Source organism: Parasteatoda tepidariorum, chromosome 5, assembly GCF_043381705.1.
Source record: "Parasteatoda tepidariorum isolate YZ-2023 chromosome 5, CAS_Ptep_4.0, whole genome shotgun sequence".
NCBI classification, from domain to species: Eukaryota; Metazoa; Arthropoda; class Arachnida; order Araneae; family Theridiidae; genus Parasteatoda; species Parasteatoda tepidariorum.
In genome coordinates this window covers 2138357-2162121 of record NC_092208.1, presented here as the reverse complement: position 1 = coordinate 2162121, position 23765 = coordinate 2138357, and the positions used below count along the sequence as shown (strand labels likewise).

The 23765-nt window shown below is 28.5% G+C and overlaps 2 protein-coding genes across 8 annotated transcripts in view; one reads left to right on the top strand and one right to left on the bottom strand.

Moving 5' to 3' along the window:
• Positions 1-5809: 5809 nt before the first annotated feature.
• On the bottom strand, positions 5810-20840 carry LOC107446977 (uncharacterized). Of its 2 annotated transcripts, XM_043054416.2 has the most exons (4): positions 20506-20840; positions 15977-16838; positions 14397-14511; positions 5810-6918 (listed from the first exon to the last, which is right to left on the bottom strand). In XM_043054416.2, the coding sequence occupies exons 2-3, from the start codon at positions 16828-16830 to the stop codon at positions 14400-14402; spliced, it is 966 nt and encodes a 321-aa protein (XP_042910350.1). In that variant the 5' UTR covers positions 16831-16838; positions 20506-20840; the 3' UTR covers positions 5810-6918; positions 14397-14399. The 2 variants fall into 2 exon arrangements, with proteins under 2 accessions (XP_042910350.1, XP_015917255.1); XM_016061769.4 differs by lacking the exon at positions 5810-6918 and having other exon boundaries at positions 7859-14511; positions 20506-20839.
• A 124-nt stretch (positions 20841-20964) lies between these two features.
• The window catches only part of LOC107446979 (meiosis regulator and mRNA stability factor 1-like protein), an 88185-nt gene continuing 85384 nt past the window's right edge, over positions 20965-23765 (top strand). The window contains exon 1 of one of the 6 annotated variants that reach the window (XM_016061771.4): positions 20965-21091. The gene's annotated coding sequence lies outside the window, so the exon portion shown is untranslated. Of the gene's footprint in view, positions 21355-23765 lie in introns of all 6 variants that reach the window. The other 5 variants (XM_016061770.4, XM_016061772.4, XM_071180919.1 and 2 more) reach the window with 5 other exon arrangements.

Genomic DNA, 23765 nt, shown 5'->3' with positions numbered 1-23765 from the left:
TTTTTGTGGAAACTTTCTCAATTAGACTTTTCTAAAACGTAGAAAAACCAGGAGAAACTGGAAAATCCAGTAGAGTTGGCAGTTATGTATATATATGTGTGTGAATATACATAGCTGCCAACATGATCCCCCCCCCCCACTCTTGAGATACTTGTGTTTAAAATATGAGTTTTTTCAATTTAAATTTCAACGAAGCAACTAATAAGCAAAACCCAAAAAAGTAACAGTGTTATTTTACAGAAAAATAGCCAAACACTTTATTTATGCAGTGATATTAATTTTCCTTAGAATCATAACCAGTCAGAATTTATATATTACAGGAACTTATGAAGGGTAAAATTAAGCATAAACTTAAATCACAATAAAACTGTGACATATGAGCAATTCTACAAATAAACGTCATTTAGGCGGCAAAAAAAAAATTCGGGGGGGGGAATCATTTACTCAGATAAAACGATTTTTACATAAATATAATATTGTTATAATGTCTCTCTAAAATGTATTTATAGAGATTTCATACTATAAGATGATATTTTAGAATAAAAAACAAAAAAATTTAATCAAAGTTCGTAAATTGAAAAAATCGGGAAAAATTTAAAATTGGTATTTTGTCATTTAAAGTATGTAAAAAAGAAAAAATTTCATGTTCAATACTTTTTCTTGCTTTTTTAGGGTAAGTGGTAGGGTGTAAAAAAGAAGAAATTTCATGTAGAAATAGAGTGCCCCCCCCTCCCAAATTTTTTTTAAAATTTTTGTTTGGCTGCCTAATTTGCGTTTATTTGTAGCATTGCTTATATGAGCAATTCTACAAATAAACGCCAATTTTTATACTAAAATATAATCTTATAGTATGAAATCTCTATAAATACATTTTAGAGAGACATTATAATAATATTATATGTAAAAATCGTTTTATCTGAATAAATGGCTCAGATTTATCTAAGTATGTCACAAAGAAAAAATTTCATGTTCACGATTTTTTTTCTTGCCTTTTTAGGGTGTAAAAAAGAAGAAAATTCATGTAGAAATAATGTGCACCCCCCCCCCAAAAAAAAATTATATATTTTTGACCTCCTAATTGGCGTTTATTTGTAGAATTGCTCATATGTATATGTTGTCTCCGGATCATCCTCAGGGATGTTTCCCAGACCGTAGCCCATTGTGCAGCTCTAATGCGACTTAAATCTAAGTACTAAATCCTTGAATATTAAGCCTTATTTCCTCGTAAACATAAACTTTTTTAGGAAGTTTGTTATTGTTTACATTTATTCTAAATCCGAAAAGGACGATAACGCAGAGAAAATTCATTACTGACCCTGATTTTGTAACTGAGAATATCCAGGCCCCGATTATCACCTAGGCCCAATATGCATGGGCCCACAATTTCTGAGGGGCCTCAAAAATCTGTAAAAAGTCTAATGAAAGGTGGGCTAGCTTTGTGTTGGTTTAAGTATTACATAAACACATATTTAGGCTAATCAGTGACTTTTAGCAAAAATCACCGATTTCAATTTTTGTGGCCACCAAACTATTTTTATTTTGACATAACATTGTTTCATATTTTGCTTTAATTTATAAATACGTAAATTTTATCTTAGAAAAATAATCTTCAATTGTCTGTTTTCAAAATTTCTTAGAACGTTTCTCTTGAACCATGTAGTTCGATAGATTCTTTTACATTGTTAGGACTACTCTTCAGTAATTTAATTTTTAAAATATTTTGTAAGGAAAATTTAGTGGGCCTTGGGCTTGAATTTGTCTTGAGAATATCGTTTGCATAGCATGTTTCAAGTAAAGCACTCTAGGCACATTTTTTAATTTTACAGCTAGCAAGTATTAATTATTATTTTACTTTTAAAATTAACCTCACCCATGAATTTCTATCTAGCCTTGATGACATAGAAAGAAATACAAGACACATAATAATAATAAAGAAACTTTATTTGTACAAGGAATAAATAATATTTATAAACAAATAATAAATTTGATTGCAACGTTCAATACTTTATAAATACAAAATGAACTTTCAACATTTCTAAAACTTAATTTCATTTTTATAGTAAGCTAGGAATCTTTACATAGGAAATGTTTCTTATTGTCTACTGTTAATATATAAAACAGACATATTAGACCAACTTTGTTTTTATTCATTCTATCATAAAAGGTCTCTACTGACTAAATTAATTAGTGGAATTTATAATATCTACAGAATACAATTTTGAAACAAACCAGTCACAGAATATGATACAAGCATTATAATTTTTTATCGCACAGTCAAACTCGTTTTAAGGAGTAAAACAATTTGATTATTAAACCTGAGTGAACTGAAATTGTCAGTAATAAAAGTTATTTTAATGTTCCAAAAGAGGAACTAGGAGAGGTGCCCAAATCGATTACTCTTTATTTACACTGTTTGGAACAACCTTAGAATTTGTTTAAACCTGGACAACTGCTCAACATACAGCATGGATTGGATGAAATACATAACATCTATTGCGTCTAGAAAAGTTTGCAATAACTTGGCGTACCCCTTTTTTTGCTATCTCTCTCTCTCATTTGGTGGAGGTTTAATTATTCAACATTTAAGTTAGATTTTGTGTCTTTACAAGTATTTCGTCAGGGACATGCATGGAGATACTTCATCATCGTTGTCAAGAACAGCCCTGGGCAGGCCTTGTCGGGGTTGACACAGAAAAAAATATTAACAAAATAGTTGCTTTTAGTAGCCTAAAGCATGAAAGTAGTTGCCGAAAACTATGAAAATACTCCTTAAAATCCTTCTCTCAAGTAGTGTGACACAATTTCCCTCCAGTTTCCTTCATTGTCCAGCGCATGTCAAGACTAAATATGCACTGTTTCTAAATGTCCCCAAATTTTTATATTTTACGTTATAAGGGTTGTTGAACAGCCGACCCAGTTTTAAGGGTATACGACCACTAATGTTCAACTCCGTAGCCTTGTCATTTTGAAATCTATCCGGAAGACAAGGGAACTCCTGGATCAAGTATTGGGAGAAATTTGCCTTCGTGGAGGACTTTATGATGGAACTAACCCACATTTGTGTTACACGGAGGGGAAGAACTACGAGAACCTCCCACGGTTAGCCTGACGGCAAGGGGACTCTAACCCATGATCCGTCTATCACTGAGGATATTTCACACCAGCATTGTGTTCGGTGCAAGCCGGATGCGGAATTCGAACCCGGTTCGCAGCATGATTTTGAAGGCCAATACAGATGAAATAGGGTGCGAGAGCGTTCACAAAATCAGCCACATATTCTTTGAGCCAGATGAACGTTACTTTTGTCAATTTAAAAGAATGAAGTTAGTAGCAGTTAATTCATCATGAAGACGTTAATTGAAAAGGAGCACCTGATCACTCTAGAATGTCATGACATGATGAACAGGTTCATTCATGTTAGCGATCATCTTAGTAAGCTGGCCCAATCCATTATAAGAAAAGCACAACTACTAAATAATAAAAAAATACTCTGTTCTTCATGAATTTTTTTTAAGGCAGACTCAATTCTTTGTGTGGTTAAGCCTACATATTTCAAGACATTCTTATTTTAACTATTTTAGCCACTAAAACTTTCAATGCTAACATTTCAGCAATAGAAATATTTCGAATTTTTAGTTAGATGCTTTGGGTAAAATATAAAATACTTAATATTTACATAGGTGCCAACATTTAAAGGAAAAAATCCAGTGGATTTTACGAAATAATATAAATTTCACGCTAATTGTTGCATAATGTACTAAGTATTTCACACTGAGAAATTTTAGGGATTTTTATAGTCATCAGAATAGAAAAAACTGCTCTATTTTCCAGTTATGATTGACATTAAACACACTTGAAATGTTATGTATTATGTTTACTCATAATTTCAAATATTAATAGGCATTTAATTTGTCAAGTACAGTTAAAAGATTTTTTTAAAATTAATTTCAAAAAAAGATTTTTGAATAAAAATAAACTGAACATTTTAGAACAAAAAAAGTTTTGAACTGATTTCTATAAATGAAGTTCGCTTCATTATGCTTTAGTAATACTTATTCAAATATTCAAGCTATCAGGCAATAAACTGTACAAAAATTCTATTTCAATCGCGATTTTTTTCAGGAAATTACTCAATTTTAGGAAATTTACTGAAATGTACGAAAACCAAAAGAATTGAAATTATACTAGTAGATCAGGAGAAACTGGCAAAATCCAGTAGAGTTGGTAGCAATGTATTTACTTTTTCCAAAATATTAATCAATATTTCTAAATTAGTCCACCTTAGAATTCAAAGTAGGGGTGATACGTGATTATCAACATTATTTACATTTAATTCAGACCAACTGGTTAGTCTAGGTAAAAATGAAAAATTATTTTTTGTTGGCTAACAGTATAATTTGAAATATTAGAAAATGTTTTGTGACTGGTTTGTATAATAAATGAGACTAGTTTAAAAAAAAATCCACACATTAAAATGAACTCTACATAATGAAAAAAATTATAAGTTAGAATATTTCAGAAGCTAAGTAGCAAGTGTTTTTAAGAACAGCTGTACAGATATATACATGGAGCAATCACAGAAATAAACACAATTTTCACTTCATTTGTTTTTCAAAAATAAAAATTTAAATTTTTCTAACAAATCTCTTTCAATTTAAGATGTATTGTCTGACAGCAATATAATTTTAAATGCAGGGATACCGACTTACAGAGATATTTTTCTATATTGGTATGTAAGTGGGACGCACAGGTACAAAAAGAGTTTATTGTTAAAGAGTAATTGGGTCGTACAATTGGCGAAATAGACAAATGGTCGTTGCTGCTTCATTGCAGATTTTATTTAAAACTCACACCTGAAAAAGGACTAAAATAAAGTTATTTTAAAATTCTTTGACTAAAACTAGGATTAGAGGGATAAAAAAAAACCCCTCTAATAATTGCAATACAAGTTTTTAATATATATAATCAGGGATCTGTCCAGACATTTTGTGAAAGGTCCGTTTTTGTAAAATTGTGAAAACATTACTCGTAATTTGTGAATATAAAATAAACGTTAAGTCACATTCTTTTAACCAGGGTCCGCTTTTGTGAATTTGTGCAAATAAGGTCTGTTATTGCAAAAAAACTTTTTCAAGGAGTTTTTAAATTGCAAAAACATACAAGATTATGCTCAACACTGTAAAATTATAATTAAAAAAATTTAATTTTAAAAAATTAACAGCAATTGCAGTTACTAAATTAGCGATGCAACATACAAATATTTGGTATTTAGCCTATACTGCTCAACGCAGAATATTCATTTCGATTGAATAAAGGAAGAAGCGTCTGTGAAGACAAATTTTAGTTCGTTTACATCTGTCTTTCTCCCCCCCCCTTCCTGGGAAGGGTTTATTCGATTAACAAAACAATAATGAAGATAAACAAATTTGTGAAGGGTCCGATTAAAAGATAAATTATTTTGTGAAGGGTCCGTTTTNGTCGCCAATAGCCCATTAAATCTACTTCTTATTTTAATTTGTAATTCAATACTTTTGTTTTGTACAACTTGGTAAAACTCTGACAGTAATATTTAATGTTCCTTCAAACATAAAAGCGTCCTACAAAAAATTTTGATAAAGTTGCGGCCCGCCATTTGACTGATGTTTTTATTTGTGGCCCCCGGCCTCATGCATGTTGGAAACTCCTGATATATATATATATATATATATATATATACAAGCGAATTTTCTAGATTTAACTTTTCAAATTAGTGCAGATAGAATTATTTATTTATATATATCCAGAGAAAGAGATTATTTGCAGCATTTTAATTAAATATTAATTTTTTTCTTTCTTAATAACACAAAAATTAAGAAAATTGGCTTATAAATAAAAAGTTATAGACGTTACACCAATTGTTAAATTGAATCAATTTCAAAATGACCACCTAATAATTGTTTCGGTTCAAAATAATTGAACAAAAATGATCTTAGCCCTTTTTCATCGTGTACTCCTTCGCATAAAAATTTCATAAAAATCTGTGAAATGTCAGCAACGAGATTTTTTAAAAATCTTTTTTATGTTTATTTTGCACAACTTCAAATAGAATGAGTCATTTATGTATCATTACTTTAGAGTTTTCCTAGCATTTCTTACAAATGACGAAAATATTTTCTTCTTGAATGAAAGTTTCGGTAAATTACCTAATACATAGCATAATTTCAATAGAATTCATAGTTTAATTAACACTAGAAAGACTGAAACTTAGTATATACCTAAAATGCCCAAAAGCAGTCAAAATGACCGGATTGTGAAAGAATTACTAATGTGTAAAGAAATTTGTTTAAAATGAATTTTTTTAATATTATTTACAATTATATAACAAGTTATTAGTAAATATTAACAATAAAAAAAATTATGTGTTGTACAAAAAGTCACAAAATTCTAAGAAATTGTGCCATTGTATACATCATTGTTTTTCTAATTGAAATTAAAAAGCAGTCAAAATAATTTTCTTGGGCAATCTAGTGTTAACAACAGGCCATTAGACTAAATATACAGAAATAAAATTAACTAGACACATATGTGAAAGTCATAAAATATATTCTAATAAATTTAGGTAATGTAATGAGTGATCAGTAAATGCATTCAACAACATAAAACATATTTACTGTGAAATGGTTTTTATTTCCTTCAATTTAAAATGTAAATTATTTTTAGAAAAAAAAACTTTCATAATTTTTATGAGAGCAAGAAAAATAAATTATAATTTTGTTTTTTTGAAAACAATGTAGTAGATTGGGAACTGAAAAACTTTGCATCAAGTATTAAAGTGAATCTGACTTTGAAAGGGCAGAGGAGGTCATCCGCTTTTTCTTTACAGTTTAACATCACTCAGACTCTTTACTTGTAAAAGAATTCCTCTACAGACTTGCTAACCTTATAAAAAAAAATGCATCGATTTTTTTTTTGAACCACAGTATTGTGTTATAGCTTATAAAACTGACACATTTTTTTTGGCTAATGACAAATTTTTTAATAAAAAGCTATTAATAACATGAAAATTATTAATAACGTCTAAAAGAAGGACATTAAAAGAAAATAAAGCGAAACTTTTAAAATCAGAATGGTAAAAACTCAATTTTCGAAGAAATTTTATAATCGTGGCTAAAACATTGAGCATTTATTTAATTTATTACTCAAAGTTGGCTACATTGATTTTTTTGATTACATAAAAAAATGTAACATAAATTGTTTTTGGCAATACCAAGACTACAGATAAGTTTGAAATTTTTTGATAGTCAAGCTTGAATTTGAAAACTAAGTCGAATTTAAATCCTGAGTCAGTAGAAAATAAAATGAATAGTTAAACGTTTTTAAGTTAACATTATAATAATTTCTTGTAAAAAAAATATCACAAAATAAATAAAAAAAAATTTTTAAAAAAAATAAAGTATAAATTTAAAAAAAAATTTGTTAGCTGTATTACGCACAAAAAAAAAGGTAGTTAGTTTTTTAAAATAATAATGATTGAAGAAAATTTTTTCATAACTATACACAAAAGAATATATTTCTAGTCTAATTTTCGATGACTCTATATAAAACCACTTTTACGTTGAATTGCTTAAGATTCACTGTACATACAATTTTTTCACATAACTCCACTATATGAATTTCATTTTTGTCCACTTTTTTGTTATACAAAACTGTTATTATAAACCCCAGACCATTTAAAAGGACTGAGCCAGTCTCAACTTTATCTTAATTGATGTACTCTTTTTTTATTCTTAAAATTTTTTTCTTCTTCAGCACCAACTTTAAATGAAACAAATTTCTTTTCCTTTCTTAAAAAAAGAAAAAATGTGAAACTTGTAATAAATAAGGTCAAAAACGAAAACTATATTTTTTAAACATTATCATATGACATTATGCAAGTTACAATAAAAATTAGAAAAAAAAATCTTTGCAGTTATTTACAGAAAAAAAATTACGTTAATTATCAATAGTTACTTCTTTTAAAATCATTAATACGAGAAAGCAGATTATTAAAATCATGAAAACAATTCTTTATAATACTAGTTCAACATACATAAAAAATTTATGACAAATATAACTATGGTTTAGAAAAAAAATGCTGTATTATTTTTTTTTTAAATCACTGCTTTAAAAGTACAAAATTTATATAAATTTAAACAATATAAATAAATGTGTAATAAATATGAATGATACAATGAATAAAAAAAGAATATTAAATAATGAGTCTTTTAAAAATTGTAAAACACAGTCTTCACAAAACATTTGCTAGAAAAACTGAAGTACAGGGTGCACATAAAACGTTAGGTCTTTAAATATCCATAACACGTAATGCACTGATTGCAATGTTTTAAAAAAAGTGACACACATAATTAGCAGAGCTTTAATTTATATACTTCTATGTACCATAAAATGCTTCAATTAATCTTTTTTATGTTATTTCTTTATCTAAATTCTAATTCTTAAACCTGCCAACATTAGAGAGTGCCAGAGATTTGGCCATGGTACGTAGTAAAATCTCTCAACAAAAAATAAGCACCTTTAAAATACTTTTTAAACACTAAGCACATTAACAAAATGCAAAATAATTTTCAAAAACTTTACATGATCATGATAAAATAATTAGTTTCTGTCAAAGAACTCTTTTCTTGATTACATTAGCCACAATAAAAAGATCGAGAGATTTTTCAGTTCAATTTCAGAGGGGGAGGGACAATTAAATCTGAAATTGTGAATATCTTTCAAAATGCAGCAGAGTTGCACATGAGAGTGCAAGAATCTCACCAAACTCAGCTTAGTAGTCACTCCCAAGTATTTAATCAAACATGTAATATGATTTGCACTATCATACCCTACGATCCGACGGTAGGCCGAAATGGATTGTGAAAACGTCGAATAAAACAATGTGAAAACCACGCTTTTGCATAATAAGCAGCGAAAATCGATGTGGTAAAGAAAAAAAATCTCATTTTCTAAAGGGACAATTAAGCACCTTTAAGCACTTTGTAAAAACGTTATGCACCATGTCAGCTGAGTAGTGTTTTTTNGTTTTTTTTTTTTTTTTTTTGAAAATAAAACTTTCAGATAAGTACATCAATTGTTTTGGAGCTATAAACCCTACATGGAGTAAAAACTATATAGAGTAATTTTATGTGCACCTTGTATATACTATAAAGAAAAACCTTCAACAACATTGCTTGAAATTATTGCTCTTTTATAACACTGGAAAATATATTAATTAAAAAGACAAACTTAATACCTATGATACAAAAACAAAATATAAAACACTATATTTAGAGATTGATTTATGATACTTTCCTTTTATAATCAAGAAATAACTTGCACAATTATTAAATCTATTATTTTAAAATGACTTTTTGTATTTTATTCCTCATTTTTGACTAATTTTATAATGTTAAAAATTTTCAGTAACATTTTTTAAAATTATTTCAATGCAAACAGATAAATATTCATAATACATATGATAAAGACATAGAACACAAAAAGTGGAATATAAAGAAAATAATAAGTTTACTGCACTTTAAAAAAAAAAATTTCCACTAATAACAGGAAATTCAGCAAACTTTTTAATTTGAAAATTAAATATTTATTTTTTAGAATATTAAAATGAGGAAAAATAAAATAATATTTCCAGTATTGATAGCTAAAAAGAATTAAAAGAAAAAAAATTTCATTAAATTTTTTAATTTAAATTTTTAAAAATTTGACATAAAAAATATCTTTTGTAGTACACTAAAAGTAGATTCACAAATTTACTAATTTGTTATTTTTTCAATCTGAAAAGGTAATTTGCATAATGATTATTCCAGCATTTTCTATAAAAAATTTATTTTAATACTTTTGTTTCTCTATATATCATTTTCCAACAAAATGTGCGATTATAACGTTAAATCATACTCTGCATTCAAAATTAAAGCAGAACAAAAGAATAATTAAGGAGCTTTTTAAAAATGTTACAAATATTGTTTTTCATTCTCTCCCCCTTTAACACAATGTCTCACACGTCAACATATCTACTGCCCCCCCTTGTTGCATGTTATTCTAAATCACAAAAACATATACTAGCAGTTTGGAATTAAAGCGCTACGTTCAAATTTTGTTTTTAAACTTTCAACTAAGCATTTCAATAATAGTGGTGATAATTGGTAAGGCAAGGTTTATGACAGAATGAATTAATCCACTGTTTAAACCGTCCTGTTAAAAAACCCTTTGCCCAAAACCCTTTTATTTAAATTATGTCACAATTTTTAAAAAATATTGCAAAAAATAAAAGGTTAATTTTTGAACAAGAAACAGAATAAAGACAAGTTCTTGTTTTACTAAAAAAGTTTATTATTATTTTTAATATTGCACTATTTATCTTTATGCAAAAACATAATTTATCAGTATTAAAAACACATTTATTCATATTTAAAGGATGAGGTATTCACTTTTGTTGTTTAATGAATTGTGGAGCTTCAAAAATTATACATCTTTTCTTATTATATTATTTTCCTTTAATAAGTTAAAGCAAATTTTATAAAAAGTATCAAATATTTATTAATATATGTAATTATTATGCATGCAATGGTTACACACATAGAATTTTTACCTTTTACCAATGTTTAAAGTTATGGACACTTTAAGACAGTAAAACCAAAGTGTCCAGTCTAAAACCAGTTTAGGACATCCAAAACCCCAACCCTGATTATATATCTGCCAAATTCAGTAGATTTTACGAAATAATATAAATTTCATGACAATTGTTGAAAAATATATTAAATATTTTTCACATAGGGAATTTTAGAGATTATTATAATCATCAAAATAGAAAAGCTGCAATATTTTCCAGTTATGATTTCACATTAAATGATATTGAAATACAATGTATTATGCTTATTCATAATTTTGAATAATTAGTAATAGGCATTTAATTCATCAAAGATAGTTAACTGAATTCCAAATTGAGTCTCGCTTTATTACGTATGAGTGACACTTACACAATTTTAGGTAATTGTCTAAAATGTACGAAAACCAGGATAATTTTTATTAAACTAGTAGACCAAGAGAAACTGGCAAAATCCAGTAGTCTACTGAAAAATCCAGTAGAGTTGGCAGCTATGTGTTTATTTATTTAGAAGAAAGTAATGAAGAAAAAAACAATATTTAATATATTAATTTCAAAAGTTTCTATTTTACTTCAACGAAAATGTAATGTAGCACTTCTTATTATTATCTCTTTCCCCTTGTCACAAACAACAATTCTCAATAACATCTTCACCCTCAAAGCGCAAGATCAACCAATATGAAATATACTAATGATGTATACAGAAAAATCGTTAACTCAATTTTTCTTCTTCTTATAATGCAGGGTTGCCACAGATAAAAATGAACAAAATAGTTGCTTTTAGTAGCCTTAAACATGAAAATAGTAGCCAAAAACTAGGAAAATAGTTGCCTAAATAAGAACAAAAATTCATCAAAAATATGACTAAAATTTTGTTAATGACTTAATTGTCATGTACCATGATCCATTCAGTCAAGTAGGTGGCAAATATGATAATTTTTATATAAGCGTAAATGTTTATATATATGAAAAGTAATTACTCAAATTCGAAATTCAAGCACCCTAATATTGTATTAAATTATTTTATTATTTATTTTTTCTTTAAATCATGCGGAATTTTGTAGCAATAATCATTAAAAAGGCGATCGAGAACTGAAATAGACTTACAATGGAGTCTGTGCAGATTGAACGAATTAAAAAGTGAAAACTCAAATTTGCAATTCAAAATTTTTAATTTTTTATGAAAAAAAAAAAATGTTCAGTATGTTCAGATTGTAGGGTGCAGATTTTCCACTCAATTTATGCTTTAAAAAAAATATATAAAAACAAAAACATCACTAGGGGTTTAGAAAAGTCTCCTTTTCCTGAAAATAGTTGCTTTTTTAGCCTTTTCAGGCAAAAAAAGTTGCCATAGTCACCTTATGCCAAAACTAGTTGCAAATAGTTGCATTTTAGTCGCCTGTGGCAACCCTGATGGTACTAGATAAATTTAAGATATAAATATTGTAAGAAAAATAAGTACTATTTTAAAATTAAGTAACTTCAACAAAAAAAAGACTAGTACATTTAAATTAACATTGATTTCAAAATGATTACTGTCAATTTAGATTGAATTTTATTTGCTGGCTACTCCTAGTTTGCAACGCAGTAGATATTTCTTAATATAGCGGAGACATTGCGAATTTAAGTTTAGTTTGAAAGTAACAATGTGAACAGTTTTTAACATAACTAAATAGTTTTCATTATAAAAGAAAAGAAAGTAGTCTTCATTAAAAAGAAAAGAAAGTAGTCTTCATTAAAAAGAAAAGATAGTTTGTCTTTAGTAAGAACTCCCCCCGCCACAAAGTCTGAGGCCGTCTGCTGCTATGGAAACAAGAATAGTGCATTTCAGGGAGTTCTCTTCACTCTACCGCTAACAAAATAGCAGGGGTGATTGCGAGCCCAACTCAAAAATCCTGAAAACTTCTTGAGTAAAATCATTAATGATGCATTTCAAAAAATTAATGTCCTAATAAATTTAAATTAATGATATTTTCAAAACATGAAATTCTAAGTAAATCAAATGCAGCATAATTTAAATGGATAATTATGTATAAGTTTACTTTTATGTCTAATCACATTTATTATTATACCACAAAAAATATTTACAAATGAAAGAGATGCCAATCATAAATTCTAGTTCTAATATTTCTAAATAAAATATACAAGAATTTTTATTCACAAATGTGATTGATAATTTCTTGAAACTTTTGGACCTTGGATTTCTGAAAATTTCTGGATCACGGTCAGTGAAAAATACAGGTTTTTCCCTGAGCACAATCACATCTACAATAGACCGGAGAAAAAAAATACCCATTCTTTCACCGACTTGAGCCAAAACATGTCCTAAACAATGACCCCACACTCCTACTGGAAAAAGTTAAACCTCGTTACCATAGTCACCATCATGGGTCCAGACAAATGACTAGGAGAGTTCTTACTTTAGACAAACTATACTCAAACTATACTAACAAGATAAATGCAGTTAGTCTTGACAATTCAAATGTTATTTTGCATTATATATTAATTTATCATCATAATTTTCTATAAAACAGTCATTTATATCTTATAACAATTAAATGTATTATATTAATAAATATTTAACAAACAAAATGCACTTTGAGAAACTAAAAATACAAAAATCATAGAACATTTTTGAAAGAACAAAAAAAATTACCGTAATATAAATATTTAACAAGATAGCAATACAAATATTACAGTAAAACCTAAATTATCCATATAAATTATTATCTTTTTCATTTCAAATTATGTCACTTGTCTTTACAATGATTAATGAAAATAAATAAACTAAGTCTTTTCTTTTTAATAAAAATGTAAATTTTAACAAAATGAGAACACAATTTATTAGTCTTTTGCAGAGAAAAAAAAAATCTTTATTAATCACAAGTCAATATTTTTAAAACAAAACTGGAACCAGGATGTATACAACTTTTTTTTTTTTTATGTGAAAGTTGTTAAAATAAATTTTCGAACCCTTCTTTTTTCTAAATTTTTAATTTTTGCTTCATTAGGGATGCAAAACTTGTGGCTGGTTTTCCTACTAAAAATGAACCGTAAAAACCGTTTTTTATTTTTTAAAGGCGTAAGAAATTTTGTGTTTTTTTAATTCAGTTTCAATCTATTTTGAAAAATAAAAAGTAATAAAATTTCAAAATGTGCAGTTGTTAAAGATTTAAAACCACTGTCAGGTAGACTTTATTCTTTGCATTTTCATTTGCCAGGATATGTTATATATTTTAAATATTTATTTTATACATTATAAATATCTATTTAAAAATTAAAGATATAAATAACTTACATACGGTAAAAAATAAACAAAAAATTTTTTCCCAAAGAGAATTTTATTTTATTAAAGAAGTTACAAGAGTGCAAATACTACAATTCTTATTAACCTTTTGTTTAAGCCTGGTACAGCAATTCAACCAAAATTACAAGCTTCACAATGCTAAATGCTATAAGTAAAAGTTTAACTTAAAACCCTAAAATCAAAGAATCAATCGAGGATTAATTATTATTATATGATTATAAATATTAGTATGATTATATTATAATTAATCCTTGAATAGGATTAACTATTTGACCATTAATAATTATAGTTGTACCCTCAATTTTACAATTATAACAATTATTTTCTCTAACAGTAATTTGAGGTAACTTTGGTCATGGATAATTGAGGTTTTACCATTGTTAACAAATTGTACACAGATAGGAATGAATAAATGAAGATATGTTTTCTCAGGTAAAAACTATACTTAACATATCAGATGAGATGCACAGTAGTACCATCTTGCGTATGGCGACCACATCGAAGCAAATCATCATAGTTGGCGGGAACAGTCGTTTTATATGCTTCTTGAGATCCCATATCAGATCTGAAAGGAATAATATTTATTAGCAAAATATAAAATATATATTTTAATCAGGAGTAAAGAAAAACTCCATAATAGTTTGTCTATGGTAAGAACTCCCCCTGACACTAAGTCTGAGGCTGTATGCTGCTATGGAAACAAGAATGGCTCATTTCATGAAGTGTATTTTCTATTCACTCTAGGACTAACACAATACCAAACGGCAAAACAAACAATAATTGGCTTACCAAGAAATGTAAAGATTTCAGAATTAATATTTAAAAGCAGTTTTAATCTTAAACAGCCTCTAAAGTTAATTTTTGCTTAAAAACTTTATTAAGAAAAGCTATTTTCCTTAACAAAGCAGTGCGAATTTTAAGCACACGTGTTGAAAAACAAGTAAATATTTCAATATTGAATAAAAGAAATTATTTTAAGTTACTTTTTTGGTCATCCTACCTAATGTTAGTTAACATAACTTGTCCTAGACTTTATAAGTCCAAAATAGTCAAACAAATGTGAAAAATACTTTTTATCGACCATTGCAGTAAATTTTTACAACCTAGTTGTGCTTATGACCATTTCTTTTTACTTATAAGTAGTGTAAATTAATCTTAATAGTTTTCCAACAGATACCAAAAACGAATTAAGTGTCTACCAATAAACTAAGTACAGTTTGTCTACGGTAAGAATTCCCCCCACCACAAAGTCTGAGGATTGCAATGGAAATGCACATTTCATTCAAAGAAGTTTCTCTTCACTCTAGGGCTAACACAGTACACCCAAAGGAAAAGATTCAATTTCTCTCGCCGACCCGAGCCAAAACGATGACCTCACATCCCTACTTGAAATAGTAATACCTCGTTACCATAGTCACCGCCTCAGGTCCAGACGAGTGGCCAGGGGAGTTCTTACTTCAGACAAACTTTACTTTCTAGATTTTTAGGTTCAGATTTCCTGTTTTCACATTATTTTCTTAAATTTACTAATAAGTAAATGGCATTAAAACAGGGTGCATAGTCAGATTTTTCAACAAAAAATAAGTACCCTTTAAGTACTTTTTAAGCACTCAAAAAATATTTTTAATCACTCTCTAAAAAATCCATAATTAGTATCTCTGCAGTAATAAATTTTTTTTTTCTTCTATCGCTTCAAGTTCTTAATTTATAAACACAAAATCAGTTAAATTCAAAAACATTTTCAAAATCTTTACATAATCATGATAGAATAACTAGATTCTGATAAATATTGCAAAGAAAATAGTGAAAATCATGCATTTTATGTAATTTAGAGGGACAATCGACTCAGCAAAGAAAAAAAAATCTCTCATTAAAGCACAGAAAATGAAGCACTTTTGCAAATTAAGCACTTTTGCAAACACCTTTAAGGGCTTTTAAAAAACATAAATCAAAATTATACCATTTTTAAAAATGCTAAGCGCCCTGTAAAATATAATTATTTAATTGACTGTATTAAAATTATACTGAACCTTATTACAACACCCTGTTGAGGTCCTAATGTATTGAGCAAAGGCCGATGTGCTTGACCCAATGGAGGAGATTTCTGATATGATGCTTTTGTAATGCGATGATGACCACCAGACCTATGCATGGGTATATTATGGTGCATTCTGGTCTGAGAGGATTCAGTCGGAGACTGGGCGAATAAGCCTTGCGGAACCGGAAAATCTTGAAATGCTTGTTGTGATGGGGGGTGTATATGATAATGTTTATAATGGTACTGTTGAACATCGGAGGGGGGTACAGTATGGGTGGCAGAAAGCAAAGGGTTGCTAAGAGGATCATAACGAACTACCGCATTCGATGGAGTTGTATGAGATCCCTGAGATTGGCGCGTAGCACGATATGCCCTCGCCCGTTTCTTTTGCTTGCGACGGACGCAACACTGTATAGTTAGTAAAACAGTATTGACAGCACCGAGTAAAACACCTATATACACAAGTACTAGGAGCTCCCCATTTTGTACATGCATGACGGCCCCCGCAATGACGAGAGTCACGCCTGTCAAGATGGCGAGAATGAAAATTGCTTGTTGGAAATAGTAACACACTTCGTGAATGTTGCACTCGGTTGTGGAGGCAGATGATGTACCAGAAATAGCGGAAGAAGGAATGCGATCCGTGTGAGCGGACGTCGCTCCGCTCCTGCTCGAACCGGTCGTGCTGTGCAGTCTCTGTTGTTGCCGTATTTGTTGGCCATAATGAGGGTGGGGTGCAAAGGGTGGCGCTGCTGAAGCTCCACTGTAACTGCTTGGATTTGTATGCTGAGAAAAGACGCTGTGAGCCACTGGTACTGCAAGTCGCTCACGGTCTACATCAGACATGCTCTAGGCTATTAAGTAAATAAATTTTAACACTATTAGAATGTTTGAAAAATATATTTATTTTTAAATAATTGAAAACACTTAAATCAAACTGTTAGAAAATAAAATAAGAAATAAATTCGAGTCAATTTAAGCTTGAATTTCCTCATTTTAAAGCTATAACACACATTATAATATATATACATACAAAGTAACCTAGAGAGCCATATTATGAGCCCCTTAATTGACCTATAATTATTTCCTCTGGAAGGGTATACTAGAACCCTGTAATATAATACAGTGACCCAATTTGAGTATTATGGGTCAATATTAAGGGGAGATATAGAGACATGTAGTAATACTGTATATAGGTATGATCAGGGTGACCATGAGTTATACTCTTCTGCGATTTTATTTTAGTTTCTCACATGCTATTGCCCGGTCATTACCAAAATTTGGAAGGAAAAAAATCAATTATATTTAACAAGACAAGGCAATTTTATACAGTTTGAATTGTATGCACTTGTTAATATGTTGATGTTTTGTATTTAACATTAAGTTGCCATGCAAAAGAATACCATCAATGCTTAGTTGAACTTATAACTTTTTCGTTAAAATTATCACTTAATACGAATGATTTATACTCAAAATAAAAGTGTTGATATTGATACATTGTTAATGTCATTTTTTTAAACTTAATAGTAGGCACATTCATATATTTTAATTAATATGCATTCAAAAAAGATGTAAGAGCATAATATATATATATTTCTTTTGGACATGTATTATGAAAACTATAATGCTAAAAGGCATGTAAAAATTTTAAGGGTTTCAAGTGCCGGTATTTACAGACATTACTATGCCACTACTTTTCACTCTTTATAATTCGAATGAGAGAATTCTAATTTACAAATTATGTAGAAAAATGCAAAAAATTGTAAATATTTAATACCTGAAATGATAGACTAACTTCTTAAGCATTGAAAAGTATGAAATAAAATCAAACAAAAAAAGGTATAAGTATTGAAAAAGAAAACTAGCAATAGCAAACTCAATATTTTTCTTATTTTTTAACATGAAATAATGCAAGCAACAAACAATAGCATATGGGAAACTCATATGTTTAAGAGGATGCAAAAAAAACACATTACCATAATTCCTAAATTTAGTATCTATACACGGTATCTGCTACATTTTAGATTTCCAAATTCATGACTTTCCATGACTAATTCCAAAAGTTACTATTTTCTCCGACAAAATCACAACAATAAATTTAAAAAAGCTTTATGATAACAGTCATTGGAATGGTAGGTATAACCATAACTGTTATATTTTGCATCTTCATATTTATATATTTTAAATTTAAAAAACAGAGTAAAGAAAGAGTCGAGGTAATAAAATAGCTGAAAAAAATACAAAAGCAAATAATTTTTCCCCCTGCAGAATCACATTCTAAAGATACTTTTCTTGTTCATCAGAACAGAAAGAAATGCTCCTGATTTTTCTGTTCTCATTTCGGAATAAAAAAATTCGCCAATGACTGGCTTGCTTAAGCTAAAATTTTAAATTGATAAAATAAAAAAAATTCTGAAATCACAGAAGTTTAAAAGATAATTCGCTTCAGAAATTATGTTTTTTCTTTCATTTTTGAAAGAACACCATACTTTTTAAAGAACACGATAAAAACATTTTATATTTTAATCAAATATGACTGAGTGAATTTTGTTACAAATTCAGATATTCAGAACACCATGAAATTGGGGGGTGGGGGTAAATTCCATTTTAAAAATTTGATTTTCGGAAACCTAAATCCATGACTTTTCAAGATTATTTTTAAAAAAATAGTTAAAATTATGACAAATTTTCTTCAATAACGAAAATCATGACTTTCAAGGTACTCGGATACCCTGTCTATATTAATAAGTACCTTTTACCCCTGCTCACATTAGAGTAAAATTCTAATCACACTTAATTTTAAGCATCAATTATTGATTATAAATTTTTTTTACAATTCCTCAAAGTGGATAAGTACTGAATACGGCAGTGGCGTATAAAAAAGGCGGGTTTCGATTCCTGACCATGCCTTTGAGGGTTCAGTTTCTATTAATAATTAAAATCAGTGTTCTCCTTAAGCATTTTTTGAAGGTCAGCTCTCCTTGCCAGTCCATTGATCCTTAAAAAAGCGCCATGTTGCCCTTATTGTAAAAATAAGCTACTATCTCTTAAAAACAGGGTTAGGGTTTTGGAACATCCTAAACATGTTTTGGGCAGGACATGTGGGTTTTTCTGTTAAACTGGCAAAAAATGTCCTAAATTGTCTTAAAGTGTCCAAAACTTTGAACACTGGTGAAAGGTAAAAATTCTATGTATGTAACCATTGTACACATAATAATTACATATATTAATAAATATTTCATACTTTTATAAAATTTGCTTTAACTTATTAAAGAAAAGTAATATAACGGGAAAAAGTTTATAACTTTTGAAGCTCCACAATTAAATGAACAACAAAAGTGAATACCTTATCCTTTAAATACTGATAAATTATCATTTTACATAAAGATAAATAATGAAATATTAAAAATAATATGTTCAAACATTAACCTTTTATTTTTCAAAATTTTTTTTTTAAATTGTGACATAATTCGAATTAAAGGGTTTTGAAGAGGACGGTTTAAACCGTAGATTAATCTATTCTGCCCTGAGCCTTGCCAACTCTGCTTAAAAACAATGTCAATACGAATGTGCAAACAATATTTGCACACTCATAAAATTATCTGTGTTTATACAAATTTATGCAGAGATTGTCTTTTAGCATGTCTTTAATAAACTACAAATTTTCTCTAATTATTAAAATGAGAAACAAAAAAATTAAATAGTATAAGGAGGTAATTTAAAAAATGCTGAGGATCAAATTCAGTTATTACATAATATTACACATTTTTATAAATTTTTACAGTGCTTAGTGATTGCTCTTTCAAAATTCAAAGTGCTCTTTTCTGAGGAGATTATATTTTTAATTAATTTAATATTTGAGAATATTTCCATATCGTAATCTGTCACGCCAACTACAATCGGCAAATAAATTTTAAACTTGCAATTTTTTTTTAAAAAAAATGCAGATGTTTGTCGAGGGGTGGTTACAAATTACACCCTTCGAGTTGGTCCCTTTTTGTGATGTTTTTTTTTCATTTCTCAGGGGCCTCTGCCTGGAAGTTGCCAGGACTTGGCAATTATTCCGATACAAAAATCTCCCCTAATAATTATTAATAAGGATGAACAATTATAAGATTTATAATTCAAATGGGGAAGAAAACTTACAATGAAAATATAAGAGATCGTAAAGTTCCTGATCATTAAAGGAATATCCTTTAATTTATCATTGTATATTAGGATAGTTAAAATAATATAGTTTCAGACTATTTAATTACATTTATTAATCATGTGATAAAACGGCCTGACTGCAATACGAAACAACTTTTTTTCATTGTATATAGAGATACTAATCTTAAATAAACTTTAATTTTAAATAACCATATTAAATTATAACTTTAAGAAATTTTTTATAAATTAAATATGATATGTATCATAAAGCATAATGTATGAGCCTGATAGATATTATATTAAAGGAAAAATTCTTATGTATACGGAAAGAAAAATATTCTTCAGTTTTATTGACTAAAGGTTTCAACAAACCTCAAAGACTTAACGCACATTCTACCATCATTAGTTACTATCATGAAGTTTACGGTCATAAGATGCGAAAAAATATTGAAACTTTTTCAATAATGCATAACTATTTAAGGCAAATCATCTTTACAGATTGAACATATTCATAATTTATATAAAATAATATCTTCATTAACTTTCCAAGATCTCATATGCTGCACCCTCTTCTCCAAAATTTCGATTTGACGGGTTACTAAACTCCAAACAGACAGACAGACAGAATGCGCGGCTTGAATTGAGTTCAAAACCAAAACAACTAAATACGAGAAATTAAATTAATTTCAAATACAGAAAATATTTCGATATAATAAACTAAAAGTAAATAAAGTCTATCAAAGTAAATATGAAAACGAATTTCGATTAAAAAAACGGACACCAGCTATATTAAAGATTATAAGCGAAATTACTAAGCCACCCAAGCTTGTTATTGCAAAGAGAAGGAAATCAACTTTAACTTCCACTCTTGATTCCATATAAAAATAAAAATAATAAAAAATTCTTATTGCTTGTAAACAATATTTACAATAGTTAATTAACGTGCTGAATTTTGGAGGTGAATTTCTTAAGCATTTCTTATTTTACAATTCGAGTGTTGGAATTATATGTTTCTGATTCATTCGATTTGTTTTGCTTTTGTATGTGAACGGAAGAAAAGAAATCAAAGTGTATGTTATAAAACAAATTTCTCCTTCATGGATCTATAATTGCTAATTCGAACTTTCTCTGTTATATGAATGTTTAAAAATCTAATGAACACGTTGTTATAGAGGGGATATTTCCGTATCGTGATCTGTTGCGCCAACTGTAATCGCTAAGGTGACAAATAGATTTTAAACTTGCAATTTTTAAGAAGAAAAAAAACCCATGTAGATGCTTGCCTGGGGGTGGTTACGAGTTATACTTTTCGAGTTGGTCCCTTTCCGTGATGTTCTTTTTAGTTTCTCGCGGGCCGCTGCCCTGAAGTTGCCAAGATTTTGCGATTATTCTGCAGCAGATCAGGAAAATTGCACAAAAGAAATGTTTTTCTTCCCCTCTCAAAATACTCTTTTTTTTTCGATCTCTAATTTATCAATGATAATTGGGAACTATATGAATCGTTTCATTTTGATATAAAGTTTCACTTTACTAATGATAATATGTATTTCAAAATAACTGAATAATTAGAAAACATTTTATTTAGTTGTGAAATAATTAATATAAGTTCACGTATGTATGCTAAGTAATATATACAAGTTTTCCTAGTTATATTTTAAAAAATGTTTTGTATACAGTGTTTTCATTGCAGAAAAAAAAAATAGAAGATAATTTCTCACCCTTTCGCAAAAACAGGGTGAGATTTCAAAAAGTAAAGTGAGATTTCTAAAAATTTAAAAAAAGCACGAATAGACTTGGAAAAAAAATTTTCTTTAATTTATTATACATTTATAACATTTTCTAATTTCTGAACCATTGAATATTTTCATTGCATATGGAAAATGTTTCATATCTTCTTTTTCATCAGCTATTCTCATTAGATTTGTCAAACATCATCAGTCAATCCGTTGAGATATTTTATTTTAATTCGGTTTTGGGTGCTAAATGACCTTGCAACAGATGCTGAACTATTTGTAATCACTAATTAAATTTGTAGCATTGTGCACACACTTTCCTATCCTCTACATCTGCCAGCATAGGCTTTTGAATTATTTCTGTTACAGAATAGTGAAGTTCGTTAAAGTTAATTCCATGTTCATACTTCTTGTTAGGTCTTTCAGCATAGCTTTCACAGACTTCAATTTTTACAAATTGCTGTCAATGAGGGAGTTTGGTAATTCATTAACAGCTAAAGATAGAGCTAACTTTAAACAACTTATTAAACAAGACAAAAAAATTTTTCTCAACACTTGCCGTAGCTGTTCTCATGTCTTTTTCAAAATGGCGTAAGGCGAAATTTTGTTCAAAATTCGAGAGATTCCCACATTTTAAAATTGATTAATAGAGTGCGCAAACTTCTCTCATTAATAATTTTTTAATGCGAAAAAAGTAAACATATGCGAGATTCTCGTGTTCTCGCCCTGTAGTGAAAGCACTGAGTATACAACCACCCCAAGTTGGTTGAATAGCTTAACGAGAGATATGAACGTATTTTGGGGAGTAGAATTTTAAAATGGGATATCATTCCAATTCTTTGGTTACCTACAGTAGAAAGCTTTTATATTTATTTAATTATCTTTATTAATTTTGTTTCGACAACATGCCAACTAAGTTATCTATTTTTACTCCCATCGTATTCCTTTTGCTTTCCATTATCAGGAGTCTGTTTAGAAGAAATTTGGGTCCGTTAATGGACCCTTCATAAAATATCTTTCATAAAAGCAGACCCTTCATAAAATATTTAAACTTCAAAACGGACCCTTCACAAAATAATTTAGCTTTTAATCGGACCCTTCACAAAATAATTTATCTTTTAATCGCACCCTTCACAAATTTATTTATCTTCATTATTGTTTTGTTAATTGAATGAACCAGATACCCGTTCTCTGTGTGAACCCAAGGAGGGGGGGGGGAGCAGGGTTGGCAGGTTTTTGACACGTGACAGTTTTTGACAGTTTAAACCGTCACGTCAAAAACCTCACTGTCAAAAATGTCGGAAATGTCAAAAACCTATATTCATATGTGAAATTTAATTAATACATAAAATTTATATATTTTTTATAAAGGATAGTGTTTCTAAATATGTTCTAGAAAAAATAAATTTAAAATTTTGAAGAAACACTTATATTTTGAATAGTAACCAAAATCTTGTACTTTTGAAAGCTCACATCTTTTGTAATATTATGTATTCATTTTCATGTGTTATTGAAAATCTGCAGTGATATTATTAAGAAATTTATTTATAACCAAATTTAGTGTATAGTATAGATTATACTAAAAATTAGACATTTTTAAAGATAAACATTAGCAGTTTTGTACATTAGACATCTTTTAAAGAAAAATCTTTTTAATATTCTTTTAAATCTTCTTAATAATCTTTTTAACATAAGACAATACAAATTTAAGTGCTTTCTGTTAAATACACAGAGTAGTTAGTGTCGATTTACAGTATATTCAGCCTATTCATTTACTATGCTGAAAATTTAGTTTATCCAAATACTTGTGAATTTCATTTTGCTGAATACTATATAGTTTTGTTGAATATCTAAATATTCAGCTGTTGAATAATTACTTCTTGCTTTCAAGATATGCAT